Source organism: Podarcis bocagei (genome assembly GCF_964188305.1).
Source record: "Podarcis bocagei genome assembly, chromosome: 16".
NCBI lineage: Eukaryota > Metazoa > Chordata > Lepidosauria > Squamata > Lacertidae > Podarcis > Podarcis bocagei.
In genome coordinates this window covers 20,237,589-20,260,283 of record NC_138142.1, presented here as the reverse complement: position 1 = coordinate 20,260,283, position 22,695 = coordinate 20,237,589, and the positions used below count along the sequence as shown (strand labels likewise).

The 22,695-nt window shown below is 49.2% G+C and overlaps 1 protein-coding gene across 1 annotated transcript; it reads left to right on the top strand.

Moving 5' to 3' along the window:
- The first annotated feature begins 1,268 nt into the window (after nt 1–1,268).
- Nucleotides 1,269–21,595, top strand: NIPSNAP1 (nipsnap homolog 1). Its single transcript, XM_081175127.1, has 10 exons — nt 1,269–1,546; nt 4,986–5,113; nt 7,780–7,825; nt 11,573–11,667; nt 12,551–12,621; nt 14,597–14,737; nt 15,755–15,786; nt 16,653–16,747; nt 18,634–18,717; nt 19,832–21,595. Exons 1-10 carry the CDS (start codon nt 1,446–1,448, stop codon nt 19,894–19,896), a joined length of 858 nt encoding a protein of 285 aa, XP_081031253.1. The 5' UTR covers nt 1,269–1,445; the 3' UTR covers nt 19,897–21,595.
- The last annotated feature ends 1,100 nt before the right edge of the window (nt 21,596–22,695 follow it).

The following is a 22,695-nucleotide window of genomic DNA, read 5'->3' as shown; positions in this document are numbered from 1 at the left end:
GCCACAGCAACCCCACCTTATATGCAATGTAATTTCTGACTGTTTGTAGAGAGGACGTCCTGCTTCTCCACGCCAAAATGCAAACACTTAAAAGAGATGTTTCTTCTGCGCTCTGGGTCTCTCTTGCCTCCTTGCTTGGAGGGAAGGGAGCTCTGTTGCAACAGAAAAATAAAGATCTGCCTTGCTTTCACTGCCTCCTGCCTCCACCCATTCATCTCTGACGGATCATGGACTTAGGGGACTCAGTCCCTTGGGGAGTTGGGCAGCAAAAGCCAACCACTCCTGTTTTTCTATATCAGGGGTTTTGCGTATGAAGCAATATATAAATACTGATGATGATGAGTGCTAGCATTATGAGATCAGCTTTCCTAAGCAAGCTAACCGTTCCTCAAACTAGCTGGAATTTTGTTTGTTGGTGGGCGCGGATCATTAGTTATATTGTTGTTGTTGTTTAGTCATGTCCGACTCTTTGTGACCTCATGAACCAGAGCACACCAGGCACTCCTGTCTTCCACCTCCTCCCGCAGTTTGATCAAAGTCATGTTTGTATCTTCGAGAACACTGTCCAACCATCTCGTCCTCTGTCGTCCCCTTCTCCTTGTGCCCTCAATCTTTCCCAGCATCAGGGTCTTTTCCAGGGAGTCTTCTCTTCTCATGAGGTGGCCAAAGTATTGGAGTCTCAGCTTCAGGATCTGTCCTTCCAGTGAGCACTCAGGGCTCATTTCCTTCAGAATGGATAGGTTTGATCTTCTTGCAGTCCACGGGACTCTCAAGAGTCTTCTCCAGCACCATAATTCAAAAGCATCAATTCTTCGGCGATCAGCCTTCTTTATGGTCCAGCTCTCACTTCCATACATCACTACTGGGAAAACCATAGCTTTAACTACACGGACAGAAAGTTAAGAAGTCCTTGGGACAAAGTTTAAAACCTGTGAAGCTAAGGCAAAAAGAATGCTGTTGAACTCACAGGAGAACAGCCTTTCCTCAGTACCATGCATACTTTTGCAAACTTCTGTCGTGTTGCCTCTCAATCGCCTTTTCTCTAAACTTAAATTTAAAAAGCCCCAGACGCTGCAACCTTCGAAGCATTTTCCCCGCCCAAAGAATTCTGGGCGCTGTAGTTCGTTAAGGGCAGCCAGCCATTGTAATTCTGCGAGGGGTGAACTACACGCCCCAGAATCCCTTGCAGGAAAGCCTGCCCTTCGAACGCGCTTTAGAGGGATGGCGTCAGGTAGCTAGTCCGTATGAAGGGTGCCGGCCGCTGACGCCCCCTTGCGGCTGTAAGGAGACCCCAGGGGTCCCTCCCACGCCCGGGGAGAGGGGGGCGTGTGCCGCATCGGAGCACCGAGATCCGCCCCAAAGCGTCGCTGCGGCGACGGCAGCGGCAGCGCCTCCTCTTCCCTCCTCTCGTCCGGGTCTTGCTGGAGCCGCGGGCGAGAGCGAAGATGGCGACGTGGGCGTGCGGGATGCCGGCGCGGCGCTTGCTGCTCCTGGCGGCGCTGCGGGGCGGAGACCCTTGCCTGGCCCGCGGCAGCGGCGGGGGCCGGTGAGCAGCTTGCCCTCCCCTCCCCTCCCCACCCGGAGCCCTCCCCCGATGCTGCCTTGCGCACCTCTCCATGCCCAAAGTCTTGCGCCTTTGCTTGCGCCACGGGCGCTCCCCGGGTGGCAAAGGGTTAATCTCCAGCGGGGGGCGGGGGGGATCAAGCCTGCCTTAGGATCACAACAAACCCCGGAGGAAGGAAAAGGATAGTTTTCGCTTTGCGTCCTTGGAGGGCTGGTGGGGCCTGGCGCTGGAAGCTCTTAAAACGCAGTGGACTTTGGGGTCATATCCAACATTGGAGTCCTACTCCTAGGAAGCCCATTGAAATGAATGGACGTTGCTTAACCTAGTGCCATGAACTTCAAAGGCCTGCCCTTCGAACGCGCTTTAAAGGGAACACCCGTGGCGCGCTTGACTTGGTTGGATGCAACCCTGTTTTAAAATTCCCGTTTGCTTGATTCTTGCCAGTTTTGAGAGTCTTCTCTATTTCCCTTCTCCTGTCTGTCATGGATGCTTTAGCTAAGGTTCCTGCACTGCAGGGGGTTGGGCTAGATGCCCCTTGGGGTCCCTTCCAACTCTTAAGATTCTATGACGCCTTAGGCTGCAAAGCTAATCCCATTGACCTGCAAGTAAGCCCCACTGAATCCAGCAAAAATTTTGTCTGAGTAGATGGACTTATTAGGCTTGTGCTGTAAGTAACAAATTATTTGGAAAGCTGGAGTTTTGGACTAGAGATTAGCTACCAGCCCTTGGCTAACAGATCTGACTTCTCCAACTTGGTGCCTTCCAGCAGTTTTGAATTCCAGCTGCCATCAATCCCAGCATTTTACGGCTGGAGGGCACCAGGTTGGGGAACCCTGGTGTCCATGTTCACTTAGTTACAGCCCCTGAAGGGGCCAGTGGGAATCCTGTTGAGTTAGCCGGGCCTCCCTGATGGATTGTTTACCATCTATTTTCTGAAGTTAATGAATGACCAGCGTTGGTGCAAAGGTCTTGGCTGCAAAGAAAGGGTCTCTCTCTCTCCCTCTCTCTCTTTATTTATCTAGTTGCCATCTTAGATAAGAGCAGAATATTAGATCCATAACATTGGCTGGAGTGAAATGGTACCCATTGCTGGGTAGAGCTGTGTTCGGGAGAAGCCGTTCATTTTTTATTTTGCAGCTTTTGCAGATAGATATTTTATTTTTACATGGGGAGAGCTTAAGAGAGAGAAGCTTGATCAGAATTTCTATATAAGCATACAGTGGTGCCTCGCAAGACGAAAAGAATCCGTTCTGTGATTCTCTTCGTCTAGCGTTTTTTTCGTCTTGTGAAGCAAGCCCATTGAAGGATTAGCGGATTAGCGCTATTAGCGCTATTAGAGGCTTTTAGCGGCTTATCTGCTGATCGGAGATGGAGAATTATAATACAGAACTACCCCTCAAGGTTCTTTGTATGGATAACTGACATGAAAGGGAAGTTTACGGTACAAATACAGTGGTGCCCCGCAAGACGAATGCCTCTCAAGACGGAAAACTTGCTAGACGAAAGAGTTTTCGGTTTTGGAGGTGCTTCGCAAAACGAATCTCCTATGGGCTTGCTTCGCAAGACGACAATGTCTTGCGAGTTCCTGCTGGTTTTTTTTCCCTCCCCCCCCCTTTTTCTAAGCTGCTAAGCCGCTTATCAGCTGATCTGATCAGCAGATAAGCCAATAGCGCTAATAGCGCTAAGCCGCTTATCAGCTGATCCGATCAGCAGATAAGCCGCTAATAGCGCTAAGCCGCTTATCAGCTGATCCGATCAGCAGATAAGCCGCTAATAGCGCTAAGCCGCTTATCAGCTGATCGGATCAGCTGATAAGCGGCTTAGCGCTATTAGCGCTATTAGTGGCTTATCTGCTGATCGGATCAGCTGATAAGCGGCTTAGCGCTATTAGCGGCTTATCTGCTGATCGGATCAGCTGATAAGCGGCTTAGCGCTATTAGCGCTATTGGCTTATCTGCTTATCAGATCAGCTGATAAGCGGCTTAGCAGCTTAGAAAAGGGGGGGGGAACCAGCAGGAACTCGCAAGACATTGTCGTCTTGCGAAGCAAGCCCATAGGAGATTCGTTTTGCGAAGCACCTCCAAAACCGAAAACTCTTTCGTCTAGCAAGTTTTCCGTCTTGAGAGGCATTCGTCTTGCGGGGCACCACTGTATTTGTACCGTAAACTTCCCTTTCATGTCAGTTATCCATACAAAGAACCTTGAGGGATAGTTCTGTATTATAATTCTCCATCTCCTAGATTTTGTGGGGGGGGGGGGGGTTAGAGGTGAAATGTGGGGTCTGTCCTGATTCACATTTCACTCTATTTCACAAGATTTATATACCGATGGATTGTAATAACAACTCAAAGCAGTTTGCAAAACGTTAAAATTACCATTAGAAAAAGTTTAAAACAACTGTTTTAAAATAATTTTAAAATCAACAATAAGGTAAAAAGCAGGTTATAACAGATGCTGACGTTCTGCAGGTCTGGATAGGCTTGCCGGAACAAAAATGTTTTCAGCTGTTCCCATTTTACAGCTGGGAATGAAGCTTGGAGCAAGCTGGTACACGAAACTAAAGTACCGTATTTTTCGCTCGATAAGATGCACCAGACCATAGGAGGGGGGGAACAGGGAAAAAAATCCCCCCTCTGCTCAGCGCCCCTTCAGCGAAGCGGCAGGAGAAACGGAGCCCCTTCCATTTCTCCTCCCGCTTCGCTGAAGGGGCGCTGCACAGAGAGGGAAAACTGTGCAGCGCCTCTCCAGTGAAGCGAAGCCTGGAGAGCAAGAGGGATCGGTGTGCACCGACCCCTCTCGCTCTCCAGCCTTCAGGCAGCTATCCGCAAGCCTTCGGAGCGCAGCGGGAACTCCCGCTGCGCTCCAAAGGCTTGCGGATAGCCGCCTGAAGCCCCCAGAGTGCGGGGGGAGCTCTCCTTCTGCGCTTCAGAGGCTTCGCATTGCTATCGCTGAAGCCAAGGAGCCTGCATTCACTCCATAAGACGCACACACATTTCCCCTTAATTTTTGAAGGGGGAAAAGTGCATCTTATAGAGCGAAAAATACGGTAAACCAGTAGCAGTTTTCCAAGCTGCAAAATACTCCATTCGTCCTCCAGCAGCTCGTTTTTTAAGAGCCCATGCGAACTGATGCAGAATTATCCACAACACAAGGGCATAATAACTTGAAACAAGGAAGGCTACTTGCTTCAGAACCCTTATGCTGATTATGCAGGGACTGAAACTCATTATTGGCCTTTGAGAAGTAATGAATTGACATTCGTCCGGTTCCTTGGTCACCTGGAGATCATGACTCACTCACTCGCCATAGGCAACCAGGCGAGTAGCAATTCAGAAACCTGGTCCAGATGTTTTGCTGCGAAGGCTGCCACCTCCCCCTTCCTTTTGTGGGTTGCCTTTCTGACACCTGCATTTTTTTTCAGGGACTACTCCAAAGACCACGAAAGCAGCTGGTTCCGTTCCCTCTTCGTCCACAAAGTGGACCCCCGAAAGGATGCCCATTCCAACCTCCTGTCAAAGAAAGAGACCAACCACCTGTACAAGATCCAGTGTGAGCCGCCACCCCCCTCGTCCCTAAGCTTCCTTTCCCCTCTGCTCTTGTTGTAAGCCTCTGTGTTTCTTTCTGCACGGGTGAGGGCCCAGGGCTGGTCTGCGGGTAAGGGCTGTAAGCAGCAGCAGATTTCGCATCTTCTGTTCAGCAGAGCAGTTTGGGGAGGTGGGTGATCGACGAAGAGCCTTCCATGCTTTGTGTAAAAACCATGGAACCTTCTTGGTGCAGAACTTTGGCTTTCTGAAAACTTTTTAATATATATATTTTAAAATTTAAAATTTTTCACATATAAGAAACATAATTCAAAATACAGTCATACCTTGGGAGCCGAACGCCTTGCCAGTTGAATATTTTGGCTCCCAAATGCTGCAATAGTGAGTGTTCCAGTTTGCGAACGTTCTTTGGAAGCCGAACATCCGACGCGGCTTCCGCGGCTTCCGATTGCATGCAGGAAGCGCCTACAGCCAATCGGAAGCTGCGTCTTGGTTGCTGAACATTTTGGAAGTCGAACGGACTTCTGGAATGGATTCCGTTCAGCTTCCAAGGTACGACTGTACAATAACCAACAGCAATAGCAGCTGGTATGTTATTTCTCGGACACAAAGCACAGTGGCAGCTTAAAGTTGGAACCACTGCTTAGAAGAAGTTTATAATGCATATGATGATGATAATAACAATAACAACAACAACAACAACAACAACAATAATAATAATAATAATAATAATTTATTTATACCCCGCTCATCTGACTAGGCTTCCCCAGCCACTCTGGGCAGCTTCCAACAAAATATAGCATCAAACAATAAAAGCTTCCTGGAACAGGGCTGCTTTCATATGTCTTCTAAAAGTCAGGTAGTTGTTGTTCTCTTTGACATCTGGTTGGAGGGATTCCACAGGGAGGGCGCCACCACCGAGAAGGCCCTCTGCCTGTTCCCTGTAACTTGGCTTCTTGCAGGGAGGGAACCGCCAGAAGGCCCTCGGAGCTGGACCTCAGTAGAACGATGGGGGTGGAGATGCTCCTTCAGGTATACTGGGCCGAGGCCGTTTAGGACTTTAAAGGTCAGCGCCAACACTTTGAATTATGCTCAGAAACGTACTGGGATAGGTCTTTCAAGACCGGTGTTATGTGGCCTTGGCAGTCGCTCCCAGTCACCAGTCTAGCTGCCGCATTTTGGATTAGTTGTAGTTTCCGGGTCACCTTCAAAGGTAGCCCCACATACAGCACATTGCAGTGGTCCAAGCAGGAGATAACCAGGGCATGCACCACTCTGGTGAGACAGTCTGCGGGCAGGTAGGGTCTCAGCCTGCGTACCAGATGGAGCTGGTAGACAGCTGCCCTGGACACAGAATTGACCTGCGCCTCCATGGACAGCTGTGAGTCCAAAATGACTCCCAGGCTGCGCACCTGGTCCTTCAGGGGCACAGTTACCCCATTCAAGACCAGGGGGTCCTCCACACCCGCCCACCTCCTGTCCCCCCCAAAACAGTACTTCTGTCTTGTCAGGATTCATCCTCATCTAGGAAGTCTTTAGTCCAATTAGGTCTCTCCAGATGTTTCTCTGGATCTGGGGAGGCCGTCTCAATTGTTGGTCACATCCCTAATGGGAGATGAATGGATGCCAGATGTTGTAAAAGGATGAAGGAGAAAACGCTTCATATTAAGGCATTGGTTGGGGGGGAGCAAGTCAAGTTTCTCGACCTCATGATTACAGAAGCTACGTTGACAGTCTCTGTTGTCTGTGATATAGTGACTTCTTGCTGCCTGCTTCCAACCAATCTCCTATCAGCGTCCACGGCAGACTTACTCAAACCACCCTCCCACCGCCAAATCTGTTCCTTGCCTCCAAGAAGTTCCAAATTCTGTGCAAGATGCAAATACGGTGGTACCCCATTAGCTAAAGTGGTTCTTCAGGTTAAGAACAGTTTCAGGTTAAGTACGGACCTCCGGAACCAATTAAGTACTTAACCTGAGGTACCACTGTAATAAACAAACAGGCTAACAGACATTCAGAATTATATGTGCTAGTTAGGCAGGAATAATGCACACAGAATAATCTTCAAATATCTGAAGGCCTGTCACATGGAGCAAGCTAGCTTTCTGCTGCTCCAGAGAAATAGGACCCGAACCAATGGATTCAAACAACAAGAAAGGAGATTCTGACGGAGCGTTCAGAAGAACTTTGGAGTTGTTTGACAGTGGAATGGGCTCCGTTGGAAGGTAGTGGCCTCCCCTTCATTTGGGGTTTTTAAACGGGTGGGATTGCCATCTGTCAGATTCTTTAGCCATGATTCCTGTCTCGCAGGGGGCTGGACTAGATGACCCTTGGGTGCCTTCCACCTCTACAGTTCTAGGATTCCATTTCAAAAATAAAAACACCCTGTTGAGAATTTGAGAATAGAATCTGGATTCTGGAATAGAATCTGGATTCTTGATGTGTCTATTATCTGGACAGAATACTTGTTGCTTCAGGAAATGTATTATTATTTCTTTGGTGCAGAATGCTTGCTGTGGGGCAGCCACGAATTTCCCTGCTAGCTCACCAGGGCAACGAGTTGGTCCTGTTCAAGGAGACTGTTTTGCTGCAGGCTTCCTCCGCTCTCCCTCCCTCCCTCTTGTTTTGCATTTGATACTAAGCCAAACACAACTGTTTTCTTTGTCATTTCAGTCCACAATGTGAAACCTGAGTGCCTGGATGCCTATAACAGCCTGACGTAAGTATCTCCCGCTGTCAGGAATTCTGAGATTGAGAAGAGAGGTTTTTTAAAAGGCCTAACGTCAGTGTAGTGCAATTCAGTAGTAAAATTCCACAAGCAGGAATTTTGCTGCAATGTTCAGGGAGCCATCCAGTTCCTACTCCCATCTTCCCAGAAACTCCATTCCTTTTAAAGTATTTACAGTGGTGCCTCGCAAGACGAAATTAATTCGTTCCGCAAGTCTCTTCGTCTTGTGGTTTTTTCGTCTTGCGATGCACGGTTTCCCATAGGAATGCATTGAAAATCAATTAATGCGTTCCTAGGGAAACCGCCTTCAGACCAGGTCCGGGGACAGTCTGTCCCCGGACCTCTTCTGAAGGCTGGGGGGGGGGGGGACAAGGGCTTTTCTTCCCACCCCCAGCATTTTAAAAAACCCTGGGACAGCGGAGGACTTCTCCGCTGTCCGGGGCGATCTTAAAATGCTGGCGGGCGGCATTTTAAAATCGCCCCGGACAGCGGAGGACTTCTCCGCTGTCCGGGGCGATTTAAAAGCCCCTGGGAAGACAGGCAGGGGGGACAAAGACTTTCGCCCCCTGCCCGCCTTCAGAAGGTGTTCCCGCCACCCGCCCCACTTCGGAACAGCTTTCCGAAGTGGGTCGGCTGGGGCTGGTGTCCCCACCCCCCCTCCCCACTTCGGAACAGCTTTCCGAAGTGGGGCGGATGGGGCAGCTGTTCCCGCCCCCCCTCCCCACTTCGGAACAGCGTTCCGAAGCGGGGCGGATGGGGCAGCTGTTCCCGCCCCCCTCCCCCCTTCGGAAGAGCGTTCCGAAGCGGGGCGGATGGGGCAGCTGTTCCCGCCCCCCCTCCCCCCTTCGGAACAGCGTTCCGAAGCGGGGCGGATGGGGCAGCTGTTCCCGCCCCCCCCTCCCCGCTTCGGAACAGCGTTCCGAAGCGGGGCGGATGGGGCAGCTGTTCCCGCCCCCCCTCCCCGCTTCGGAACAGCGTTCCGAAGCGGGGCGGATGGGGCAGCTGTTCCCGCCCCCCCTCCCCGCTTCGGAACAGCGTTCCGAAGCGGGGCGGATGGGGCAGCTGTTCCCGCCCCCCCTCCCCGCTTCGGAACAGCGTTCCGAAGCGGGGCGGATGGGGCAGCTGTTCCCGCCCCCCCCCCTTCGGAACAGCGTTCCGAAGCGGGGCGGATGGGGCAGCTGTTCCCGCCCCCCCTCCCCCCTTCGGAACAGCGTTCCGAAGCGGGGCGGATGGGGCAGCTGTTCCCTCCCCCCCCCCTTCGGAACAGCGTTCCGAAGCGGGGCGGATGGGGCAGCTGTTCCCGCCCCCCCTCCCCACTTCGGAACAGCGTTCCGAAGTGGGGCGGCTGGGGCAGCTGTTCCCGCCCCCCTCCCCCCTTCGGAACAGCGTTCCGAAGTGGGGCGGCTGGGGCAGCTGTTCCCGCCCCCCTCCCCCCTTCGGAACAGCGTTCCGAAGTGGGGCGGATGGGGCAGCTGTTCCCGCCCCCCCTCCCCACTTCGGAACAGCGTTCCGAAGTGGGGCGGCTGGGGCAGATGTTCCCGCCCCCCGCTTCGGAACAGCGTTTTAAAATGCTGGGGGTCGGCAGCGAACGCTCCCGACCCCCAGCATTTTAAGATCGCCGGGGCAGGCGGGGGGAAGGCAGGCAGGGGGGGGAGCAAAGACTTTTGCCCCCCGCCGGCCTTCAGAAGAGATCCTCTTCTGAAGGCCGGCTGTGGGCGAAAGTCTTTGCTCCCGACCGCCAGCATTTCCCTATGGGCTTTCGTCTTGCGATGCAAGCCCATAGGGAAATTCGTCTTGCGAAGCGCCTCCAAAACAGAAAACCCTTTCGTCTTGCGGGTTTTCCGTCTTGCAAGGCATTCGTCTTGCGGGGTACCACTGTATTTATTTGGTTTTTCAAATTATAATTTTACAGAGATATATCAAGCGTAAATCTTAAAAACAAGATTCCAAGGAATCTCCTGGGCTTCCATCCTCGCCTTTGTGGGTCCTATTATTAATCATTTCTTTTGGCATCTTTTACGATGATCCAAATCTTTTACCTCTTCCATTATGTCCAAAATTCATCCTTATTCACTACAAGTGATATTCCAGTCCTACTAACAATTTTAACTGTTTATGGTGGTCTTTAAGATAAGTCATAAATTTTCCCCATTCCTCATTAAACTTTTGGTCTTCCTGATTTCTGATTCTTGTCCAGTCATTTTAGCCATTTCAGCATAGTCCATCAGCTTCACCTGCCATTCTTTTCTGGTAGGAACTTTATATTCTTTCCATTTCTGGGCCCCCAGACACTCCATTCCATCCATCCTGTCCTTTGCAGATACAGTGGTACCTCAGGATACGAACGGGATCCGTTCCGGAGCCCCGTTCGCATCCTGAAGCGAATGCAACCTGCAACTGTGCGTCTGCGCGTGCCGTGATACGCCGCTTCTGCACATGCGCGTGACATCGTTTTGACTGGGCATGCACGAGCAGCGAAACCCGGAAGCGCTCAACCTGAAGCAGCTTCAACCCGAAGTATGACTGTACTGCATTCTGCTCCCCACCCCCAAGTTTTCCTTAAAATAGAAGAAGACAGCATTTGTTTAAAAGTACAGTGGTACCTCAGGTTAAGTACTTAATTCGTTCCGGAGGTCTGTTCTTAACCTGAAACTGTTCTTAACCTGAAGCACCACTTTAGCTAATAGGGCCTCCTGCTGCTGCCGCACCGCCGGAGCACGATTTCTGTTCTCATCCTGAAGCAAAGTTCTTAACCTGAGGTACTGTTTCTGGGTTAACGGAGTCTGTAACCTGAAGCGTATGTAACCCAAGGTACCACTGTATAGTGTGTTCTCAGGCTTGGAAGGGGCTTACCCTGTTTTTAGAGGCAGGGTATGTGTGTAAGGAGGAACATAATTTAAAATACAATAAACAACAACAATAGCTAGAGGTGTATTAAATTGTGTGGGGAGAAAGAGAGAGAGACACTTTTCAACTTTTCATAATACTAGGTCCACCTGTGAAGGCACCTGCCTGATATCAACAGGCAGGGAATTCCAAAGTGTAGGTGCTTTGGGGAATTATAGGGACAGAACTACCCAAACTGTATAGAAATTTATTCATGTATGTGACTACAGTGGCAAGAATATTACTCATCCCTAAAATGGAAAGAAGAAGTCTTCCCAGAGAAAGAAGAATGGGTACAAAAACTTATGGAATATGCAGAAATGGCAAAACTTGCCAGGAAAAATAAGAAATAAGGATAACAAACTTTTTATAAAAGAATGGAAATGGTTTATTGAATATTTACAAACAGATAATAAGGACATTGGCAGGATTATTGTAATCTGCAGTTTTATAAGAGTATATGTTTAAAGTAGATGAGTAAATGAGTAAATTAGGTTAATTTGGAATATGCGGGGGGGGGGGGGCGTAATTTAAGCAACAACAGAAAGGGAGGGAGGAAGTCAAGTCTTGAAACGTTAAAATGATTGTAAAATTATTGAAATGTATAAAACTGAAAATCATAAAAAAACAAAAGTATAGGTGCTGCCACGCAAAAATATTTAGTTTTTACAAATGCGGAACAGACATTATGTGGTACTTGTAACAGTGCCAGTTCTGCTGATCAAAGTGGTTGTGGGGACATATGTGGACTAAGGTGAGGCCATAGGTATTGTTATTAATAATTGCTGCTAATAATAAATGTGAGCCTTGGCTATACCCACCTCACCTGTCGATTCCATGTCTGCTTTGCAGGGAGCAGGTACTTCCAAAGCTGCATTCGGACTCGGACTACCCCTGTGACCTGGTTGGCAACTGGAATACTTGGTATGGTGAACAGGACCAGGCAGGTGAGGGGGCAGGGCCAACCATGCAGGGTGGGTTTAGGGGCCTTCGAGTTCTGCCTTGACAGGAAGTTCATTGCATATGACTCGGGGAGCCGTAGCGATTCAGCCTTTTCTCCCCTTCCATCTTTAAAACAAACAAACCCGTAATCCATGGGTAGGCAAACTAAGGCCCGGGGGCCAGATCCGGCCAAATCGCCTTCTAAATCCGGCCCGCGGACGGTCTGGGAATCAGCATGTTTTTACATGAGTAGAATGTGCCCTTTTATTTAAAATGTACCTCTGGGTTATTTGTGGGGCCTGCCTGGTGTTTTTACATGAGTAGAATGTGTGCTTTTATTTAAAATGCATTTCTGGGTTATTTGTGGGGCCTGCCTGGTGTTTTTACATGAGTAGAAAGTGTGCTTTTATTTAAAATGCATTTCTGGGTTATTTGTGGGGCCTGCCTGGTGTTTTTACATGAGTAGAAAGTGTACTTTTATTTAAAATGCATCTCTGGGTTATTTGTGGGGCATAGGAATTCGTTCATTTCCCCCCCTCCCCCCCCCCAAATAGTCCGGCCCCTCACAAGGTCTGAGGGACAGTGGACTGGCCCCCTGCTGAAAAAGTTTGCTGACCCCTGCTGGCGTAATCCATTAGCCACTGCCTCTAATCTGAACCTCCATGTGCAAGAGCAGTACATCCACAATTACTAGATGCTTTGTGCATTACCTAAGGAGGCCCTCAAGATTCAGCCCCTCCTCCTCCCGATAAAAAAGGGAATTTCAGGACTAGATCAGCCACAATCTCCTTCTGCGTGCAGAACGGATGCTCTAGCAGTGAGCCACGTGGGTGTTAGCTTTCAGCTGGGGTTTTTCAAAGATTTGAGGCTCTCCTCTTCTTGTCCCAGTGCACCTCTGGCGATTCACCGGTGGCTACCCGGCCCTCGTGGACTGCATGAACAAGCTGAAACAGAACCAGGTACCAAGCTCAGGTCTCTCTTCTTCTCCAGATGTACTGCTTGTTGGGAAAACACCAGGGAACTGCGTCTTTCCCTCTGAAGCGCCCCTTGGGATGATTCATGACTCTTCTGTCCCGAGTCGCAACTGCGACATATATCCAAAGATATATGCACACACAAACATAACAGAGTTCAAAGCAGAAGCTGGACTTGAGGTGTAGAATCGTAAGCTAAACGGCCTCGGTCCTGTATACCTGAAGGAGCGTCTCCACCCCCATCGTTCAGCCCGGACACTGAGATCCAGCACCGAGGGCCTCCAGGCGGTTCCCTCATTGCGAGAAGTGAGGTTACAGGGAACCAGAGAGAGGGCCTTCTCGGTGGTGGCGCCCGCCCTGTGGAACACCCTCCCTTCAGATGTGAAGGAGATAACCAGCTATCCGATCTTTAAAAGACATCTGAAGGGAGCCCTGTTCAGGGAAGTTTTTAATATTTAACGCTGTACTGTTTTTAACACTTGATTGGGAACCGCCCAGAGTGGCTGGGGAAACTCAGCCAAATGGGCTGGGTATAAATAATAAATTATTATTATTATCACTTACTGTTTTTACTATTATTATTATTATGTACAAGATCAAGTGTTACAGAACAAAGTAATCATGGCTCCTCTCTCCTTCTCGTCCGAGAGAGAACAGAAAATGCAATAGCACAACATAACGGAACTGTGTAAACTGAGCTTCCGTTCTCATGACTCCGACACTGTGGAATGTCAACCCAGACATGTGAGGAAAACAGTCACATATCAGCAGCGACGTAGGAATGAAATCTCAACACTGCTGGCAAGCCGACGGTGCCACTGCCAGGCCACATCTGGCTAGCTGGTCTCTGCAGCAAAGAGCCAGCGGCAATCTTAATGGCACAGTTGGGTAGCCAAGGCAATGTCTTCCAGATGTTGGGGTCCCCAGCTCCCATCGGCCCAGCCAGCACGGCCCTCGATCAAGAATGATGGGACATCTGGAACCTGCCTACATAGGAAGGCTGCCTTGCACTGAGTCAGACCTTTGGTCCATCGAGCTTAGTGTTGTATACTCTGACTGGCAGCAACTCTCCAGGGTTTCAGAGAGGGAGTTTCTCTCAGCCTAACATGGAGACGTTCTGGTACCTTCTGCATGCATAGCAGATGCTCTACCACTGAGTTGCGCCCCACCTCTGGGTAGAGTATTAGGCTTGTGCCTCTGACCCCTGGTTCAAGTCCCTGGCTAACTATAATAATTTATTATTTATACCCCTCCCATCTGGCTGGGTTTCCCCAGCCACTCTGGGCGGCTCCCAACAGAATTAAAAGCACAATAAAACATAAATCATTAAAAACATCCTGATACAGGGCTGCCTTCAGATGTCTTCTAAAAGTCAGATTTATTTCCTTGACATCTGATGGGAGGGCATTCCACAGGGCAGGTGCCACTACCAAGAAGGCCCTCTGCTTGGTTCCCTGTATCCTCACTTCTTGCATGGAGGGAACTGCCAGAAGGCCCTTGGAGCTGGACCTCAGTGCCTGGGCTGAACGCTGGAGAACGCAGGCTCCTTCAGGTATACTGGGCCAAGGCCATTTAGGGCTTTAAAGGTCAGCACCAACACTTTGAATTGTGCTCGGAAATCTACTGGGAGCCAATGTAGGTCTTTCAGGACCAGTGTTATGTGGTCTGGGTGGCCGCTCCCAGTCACCAGTCTAGCTGCCGTATTCTGGATTAGTTGCAGTTTCCAGGGCACCTTCAAATTGTTGCTAGGATAACCCAAACAATAACCATCTGACATATAAGTACTGTCAACAAACGACTTTCAGGTCAATGAGGACTAGAAACTTGCTTGAAAGAACCAAATCCCATTCTTACACAGCACAACACTAGCTCTTCAATCATGTCCCCCCCTCTCCATGGAAAGTACTGACAGCCCACAGCTAAGTTCCCAAGTGACCCTTCTGATCTTTCCCCTTTCCAGGAGTACCTGGAATTCCGGAAGGAGAGGAGCAAAATGCTGTTGTCCCGAAGAAACCAGCTACTCTTGGAGTTCAGCTTTTGGAATGAGCCTTTGCCACGACCTGGGCCCAATATCTATGAACTGAGGACGTACAAGCTGAAAGTGAGTTCTGGGGGGTGAATCTTGGGGAGGGGATAGATGTTATGGCTCAGGATACTAATATCTCCTGGAACATTTCTGCCAATATGAAACTTACACGGGCCCTCGGGCCATCTGACACCCTTCTGGGAAAGCATATGGTCAGCGAGGCAATTGAGGAGTTTGTTGGACCTTGCATTCTCAGCAGAATTTGAGTTCTTATCAGGCATATCAGGATAGTTGAAGTCTCCTATGACTACTGTATCCCTCCATTTTGAATGTTTGGTAATAATCTGCTCTAGGAAGGCATCATCCAAGTCTTCAGTCTGGCTTGGAGGTCTATAGCAGTGTTCCCCAACCTTGGGCCTCCAGCTGTTTTTGGACTACAATTCCCATAATCCTTGACCACCGGTCTTGCTAGCGAGGGGTGATGGGAGTTGTAGTCCAAAAACAGCTAGAGGCCCAAGGTTGGGGAACACTGGTGTATAGCACACACCCCATTGGAAGGTCACTGTTGTTTTTCTCTCCTACAGTTTTTACCCATATACTGTACTCTCAATCTGCCTTCCGTGCTCCAGTTTGTGGATCTTTTCACAAGTGTACATATCCTTTACATACAATGCATCTCCTCTCCCCTTCCTGTTTGCTCTATTCCTTTTGAATAGGTTATACCCCTTAATTTCTAAATTCTAGTCATGAGTTTCAGCCCACCAGGTTTTAGTAATGCCTGTTAGGTCATATTTTCCATCATGTATTAACAGCTCAAATTCGACTTGTTTGTTTCCCATACACTGTGCATTAGTATAGAGACAACTGAAACAATGAGTCATTCCCTCCAACTGCTTCCTCCTTGTAGTTTCCCGCCCTTTAGTAGGTTTCTGGAGCACCACTTCAGTTTCCTGTGCGTTGATGAAGCTATATATAGATATGCCCCAAAAACTGAGCTTGGGAAGCTCACCACAACTCTTTGAGAGAGCTTTCCCTGAAGTTTTGCAATCATGACTACAAACTGTGTACATCACCTCTCCCTTTTGCTTTCAGCCTGGGACCATGATTGAGTGGGGAAATAACTGGTAAGCAGATTTTTCAAATACCTTGAATGTGCCTTTATCCAAAAGATCATTTAAGGGAGGTGGAGCTGCTGGTACAGTGCCTTACAAGACCTTACAAGGAGGAGTAGCTGCCACTGCCCCTTTCAGCAAAAAAAAAAAGGGTTTCTAAGGCTGAAAGCTTAACCTTGCTTCCTTGGGAGTAGGCCCCAAAGAATTTAGTGGGACTTGCCTCTGAGTAGACGTGGTCAGGATTGCAGATATAAGCAGCAAAAAACCAAACCTGTCCTCAGGAAGCCAGCTTTGAGCTTCTACAAATAGTGGTAGATGTGTCAATTTCAGTTCCTCGTTTTCCCCAAACTTAAGTTCATTTCGCCACATAAGTGAGTTGTTGTTGTTGTTTTTTACTGCTTAGAGATTTTTGGGAATGCTGGTTTCTATGTACTTACAAATAGATATATAATTCAAGTCCTTTAAAAACCCACCAGCTTTTCAGTGCTCATTTCTACTAATACATAGACTTTGCTCGTTAGGTAAAAGTGAAAGAGACAGTTTTTCCATTTCCCCTTAAGGCATTGCTTTTGTACGTTGCTTTCTGTGCTGCATGCATTTTTATGCACACTGCGAAGGAAGCAATGCACCCATTGCATAGCTGGGGAGCCTGTGGGCCCCCATGCTGTTGGACTATAGTTCCCATCATCCCTCACTTGGGGCCATGTTGGCTGCTGGCTGGGAGTTGGAGGCCCATAAGCTCCGGAGGGCTACACCCCTGAAGTCATGGGGCAAGTGCAGGTTTGCTGTTATCTCTTTGGGTAGGGCAGAAATGGCCAATGATAGCGATTCATTTATTACTTGCTTGTGTCTTGCTCTCTCCCTTGACTGGTGAACAGGGCGCGGGCCATTAAATATCGCCAAGAGAACCAGGAAGCTGTGGGCGGCTTCTTCTCACAGATTGGGGAGCTGTACGTCGTGCACCACTTGTGGGGTAGGTGGCTGCCCAAATGGGGCTGATGAAAAGTGTTGTAGTCCAAAAGATCCAGAGGGTCTTGGGCAGCAGTTCTCAACCTGTGGGTCCCCAGATGTTGTTGGACTACAACTCCCATTATCCCTAGCTAGCAAGGCCAGAGCCCAGGGCTGATGGGAGCTGTAGTCCAACAACACCTGGGAACCCACAGGTTGAGAACCACTGGTCTCGGGGGAAGACAGCCCTGCACCCCTCTCAAAAAAGTCTGTGGCCATGAGCTCCATTGGGTTACCCCTTAATTGCCTGCCCTTCTGTACATTTCATAGAAACAGAGAATTTTATAGAAGGGGCCCGCCATGGGTCATCAAGTCCAGCCCCACTGCCATGCATCCACAACAGATGGCCATCCAACCTCTGCTTGAAAACCTCCTGTAGTGGTTCTAGGGGTTGTTTGTGCGTAAGCCGGTGCAAACACCTGGCTGGGTTGCCTGAGTGAACCTTTTCTGTCCGGACAGCCACTCTCCCGTGGCTGTCTCAATCGCTGGCAGAATCCGTCAGTGGGCGTTTCTTAAACTTCTTCCAGCAAAGAAGCTCTTTGACGCCTAGTCTCCTCCTACTCTCTCTGCACGAAAGCCTTCTGCGCAAGGAGGGCGTAGGCAGCAGAGGACCTCTACTCTCCCCGCTGGTCCCCGGCAAGGAGTCCTGGGACCGCCTCGCAGCTTCCCCCATCTGCCCCCCTTCTCCACTGGTGCTACGCTGATTCTCTTCCCCAGAAGATGGGCTGCCTCTCCCACTCCCGGGACGCTCTCTGGAATCCCTCTGGATTTTGCTCTCTCCCTCCGGCACTGATGGCAGTTCCCTGACACCTCCCAAGGAAGGAGAGTCCACAACCTCCCGAGGGAGCCCGTTCCCCTGTCAAACAGCTCTTAACTGTCAGAAAGTTCTTCCTGATGTTTAGCCAGAATCTCCTTTCTTGTAATTTTAAGCCATTAGTTTGCGTCCTGCCCTCCAGAGCTTGTTCCTTCTTCCATGTGACACCCCCCCCCCCCCGCCTTGAGATATTTGAAGATGGCTATCATATCTCCTTTCTTTTTTTAAAAAAAATAGTTTGGATTAAGAATTTCAACATAACAAATTATCAAAAACATATCATCTTCATTTACACCCCCCCCCCCATTTTTTCCTCCCCCTCAAAGAAAAACTGTCCCTCCCACACACCCACACCCCAGACTTCCCTCAGTTCCTCTCTCCGGTTTTTCAACACATATTATTCTCTGCATATTATAAAATTGTAAAGATCCTTAAATTATCTATCTTTTATGTTAACAATAATAAATTGGTGTATGTTTATCCAAAACCTGCCAAGGAGTCCGATTCATTTTTTTTGTTTTTTTAAGTAATTTGTAAAAAGTTCCCATTCTTCTTTAAAACCACAGTTGTCCTTGTCTCGCAGTTTGTATGTCAATTTCGCCAGTTCCCTATCATATCTCCTCTCAGCCTGCTCTTTTCCATTCTAGACATACCCGGTTTCCCTCAACTGTTCCTCATAGGGCTTGATTCCCAGACCCTGGATCATGTCTTGGTTGCCCTTCTTCCCCCTTTCCCGCTTGTCAATATCCTTCTTAAATTGTGGTGCCTAGAACTGTGTGGTGTGGTCTGACCAAGGCAGAATAGAGTGGTACTATGACTTCTCTTGGTCTGGACACTATACTGTTGATGGAGCCTAGAACAGCATTAGCTTATTTTGCTGCTGCATCACACTGTTGCCTCATGTTACGCTTGTGGTCTACCAAGACTGCATTAGCTTTTTCTGCTGCTTAACATGAGTCAGCCACTTTATTCAGCAGCCGAAAAGCTTCCCACGTTGATGAGCTTTCCTGTGATGTAGTGGTTTACTGTCCTTCTAGCCTACAGGGACCTGCAGTCTCGAGAGGAGACGAGGAACGCTGCCTGGAGAAAACGAGGGTGGGATGAGAACGTTTACTATACAGGTGAGGCATCTTTTTCAATGGTGGTGGCTGGTACCCAGGGCTGATGGCTTGCAAGGCAGGAGACCAACAGTAGGGGGAGCCAGCCCAGAACCAATGACAGGCTCTAGGAATGAGACAGAGATGAGAGCACCTATTTTTCACTCCCTGTCTCGGCTGATCTCTCCTGCATCCACAGAGTCCCTGGCGCTTAGAGAAGCTGTTTTTCGGAACATCCTCTGCAGGAAAAAGCTTTGCTTCTCCCTAATCCTTAGAGTCCCATTTCCAAAATTCTTCTTTTGAGCTTGAATATGAAATTCAGGAGTTGCTTATCCTGGTGTACCCTCACACCAGGGGTGCGGGACTAGATCTGGCCAGTGGGCCGAATCCTTATCTCCTCCACCCTCCTCCCAGTTTGACAGGCGGCATGGCCATCCCACCTGTCAATCACCTGGCACCAGGTGACTTGCTTTTGCCCTTGTGGACAGTTAGCTGGCCGGAGGGAGAAGAGGGAGCAAACTAGAAGGAGGAGGTGTCAGAAGCTGAAGAGGTAACCGGGTTTAGTGAGAAGGAAGAGTCTGTGGCAGAGAGCAGTCCAGAATCGGAGGAGAGGAGGAGGGCCAAGAGGCAGAGAGAAGCCAGGAAATCTCCCCCTCCTGTTGCGATCAGCTTCCCTCTTCCCTGGTCTCCCAGAACCAAAAGAGCCATGAAGAGAGCATAGCAAAGACAGAAAAGCAGAGAATTCTCAGGTTGTTTGGGAAGGACCTGGGGGAAGAGGAGACTTAGGGAGCTGTGGGGACCTTCAGTCTTCGCAACTGCCTCATCAGGGCAAGACCTACTGGGAAGCCTTGCTGTCCTCACTAGACCTGAGCCGTTTTGTCTCTTCGAAGAGTTAACTTCACTGACGCCTTGTGAGTTCCTGCTGGCCTGCTCCCAATGCCCACCCTGGCATTACCCCTGGGAGAACTCAGTCCTTGGAGAAGTCCTTCTATGAATTGTCAGTGCTCAGTATTGGTGTCCTTGGACCAGAGACCTTATGTGGGGCTCCCTGTTGAGGGTGAGGGTGGAGCGGGCAGTGGCGGACAGGTTCCTTTGCTCTGTGTCCTTGCCGAGTGACCACCGGGTTTTCCTTTTGCAGTGCCTCTGGTCCGGAGCATGGAATCGCGAATCATGATCCCTTTGAAGATCTCCCCCTTGCAGTGATGCTGTCGCCAGGTTGTCGTCTCTCTGCACCAAACACGCAGCTCAAGAAATTGAGCTGGCCGCGTTTTCCTCCGTCCGGATCCTCTCTGAACTCTTTTCTCACCTTCTCTTCACCCCTCGCCTGTCTCCCATCTTCTCTGCTGCTTTGTCTGGAGATACCCATCTCCTTGCCTTCCTCCCCCCCCCCCTTTTCCTTCCAGCCTTTTGGTTTCCAGAAAGTGTGTCAGAATCCTGCTGAGCTCATCTTTTTGACTCTGAATAAGAAGCTTGAAGGCTTGATGTGTTGCCATCAATGGACTACCAAGTCTGGCTTGTTCCAGAGGCTGATGATTCTCTAGATGAAGCTGCTTAGGGGGTACTTTCTGTTGCTTGCTGTGGCAAACACAATTATATTAAGAGTTGTTAAGAGGCCCCTGCTCCCCTCCTAGAACTACAGTTCCCAGAGTTCCCTGGGGAAAGGGATTGATTATTAAACTGATCTGGGAATTGTAGTGCTGGGAGGAGATTAGGGGGTCTTCCTAAGGGGCTGAGACTTCTCAACAAACCACAGCTCCCATAAATCATTGGGGGGGGAGGCATGAAGGTTTAAAGTAATAGCATAGCCCTTTAAGGTCTGAATGCCACCTAAGTGGGTATTGCTGGATTACAAAGGAAATGACTCTTTTCTCCCCACCCCGCAACAATTCTTATCCTTGAAATAGCGTTTTTTAATCACTGCAAAGGCAGCCTCCAAACCTTTCTAAAAGGAAATAGTCATACCTTGGAAGTCGGAAAGGAATCCGTTCCGGAAGTCTGTTCGACTTCCAAAGCGTTTGACTTCCAAATCGCGGCTTCCAATGAGTTGCAGGAAGCACCTGCAGCCAATCGGAAGCTGTAGAAGCCCTATCAGATGTTCGGCTTCCGAAATAACATTTGAAAACCAGAACAGTCACTTCTGGGTTTCGATCATTCAGGAGCCAAAACATCCCAGTTCCAGGGCGTTCAACAACCAAGGTATGACACTACAGTCATACCTCATATGACGAATGCCTTGCGAGTCGAACGTTTTGGCTTCCGAACGCCGCAAACCTGGAATTGAGTGTTCCAGTTTGCGAACGTTCTTTTGGAACTGGAATATCTGACATGGGTTCTGCGGCTTCTGATTGGCCGCAGGAGCTTCCTGCAGCCAATCAGAGGCCACGCCTTGGTTTGCAAACATTTTGGAAGTCAGACGGACTTCTGAAACGGTTTCCGTTCAACTTCCGAGGTACGGCTATAATGCACAACAGGGTAGCGTTCTCAGGAATGTAATGAATGTGTACTTTGGGTGTGGGGAACCTTTATAACCTGCTGGATGTTGCTGAACTACAACTCCCATGGTCACGCTGGCCATGCTTGCTGGAAGTTGTAGTTCTGCAGCCTCTGGAATGCCAAAAGTGTCCTCCTCCTAGCCTGCTTAGCTTGGTCTCTCTATATGTGCACAGACCGAAAAATCCCTGGTGGTTTAAATGTGGTCGCCCAGCTGTGAGTTAAGAGAGGAGGTGGAGAGAGACAAGGTCCTCTCACTGGCACAATGCAACTTGTCTTTTGACCAGTTACCCATCTCTGGGTACCATAGTGAGGCTGTGCTTCTTCGTAATAAACTATTTTAAGTGCTCTTCTGCCTAGGGACCATGTTAAACAGCCTAGCTGCACATGTAATAAAATATTTAATATACTACTGTGTGTGTGGCAGTGTGTATTGATTGTCCATTGTGGGGTTGGAGTAAAATTTCCTCACTTCCAGACCCGTGAAATACCAAACTTGTAGATCAGTGTCATGGAACTGTGGAGTTGGAAGGGGCCACGAGGGTCATCTAGTCCAGCCCCCCTGCAATGCAGGAATCTTATGCCCAATGCGGGACTCGAACCCACAACCCTGAGATTAAGAGTCTCATTCTCTACCGACTGAGCTATCCCTTCAACAGCATCCCTATATATTAATCATTTTATATTGAATTTTACTGAATTTTTTCTGAGACAAATGACATACTATGTAGTATCAAACACAGCTTACAGCACATGACAAAACCCGAGTGTGAACTTTGTCCCAGTACTACTTTGTTGATGCAAGGGGAACCAGAGAGAGAACTGAAGCAACCCGAGGTCACAAAAACAGGTGATCTGTTGAAACAGCAGTCTGGAAGACCAAAGGAAGTGATTTATTCTTTTTTAGGCTGAAGACCAAAAATGTTTAGGTGTAGTACCTGTTCATAATGGACAATGAAGATCCAGGGCCAGGACTGCTCCTTGTTCTTGCAAAACAAATTCAACAGAAACCAAGTAACTGAGAACCTTATTTTGGTTTTAATCCCTCTTAATGCTGTCTGTTAGGGACGCGGGTGGCGCAGTGGGTTAAACCACAGAGCCTAGGACTTGCCGATCAGAAAGTCAGTGGTTCGAATCCCCGTGATGGGGTGAGCTCCCGTTCCTCAGTCCCTGCTCCTGCCAACCTAGCAGTTCAAAAGCAGTCAAAGTGCAAATAGATAAATAGGTACCGCTCCGGCGGGAAGGTGAATGGCGTTTCCGTGCACTGCTCTGGTTCGCCAGAAGTGGCTTAGTCATGCTGGCCACATGACCCGGAAGCTGTACACCGGCTCCTTCAGCCAGGAAAGCGAGATGAGCACCACAACCCCAGCATCGGCCATGACTGGACCTAATGGTCAGGGGTCCCTTAACCTTTACCTTTAACACTGTCTGTTATGTTCTGTGACTTCTTCTACCACCGCCAGCTGCCCTACCTTATTCCTTATTTATCATTTTTCTATTGTATTTCTACCC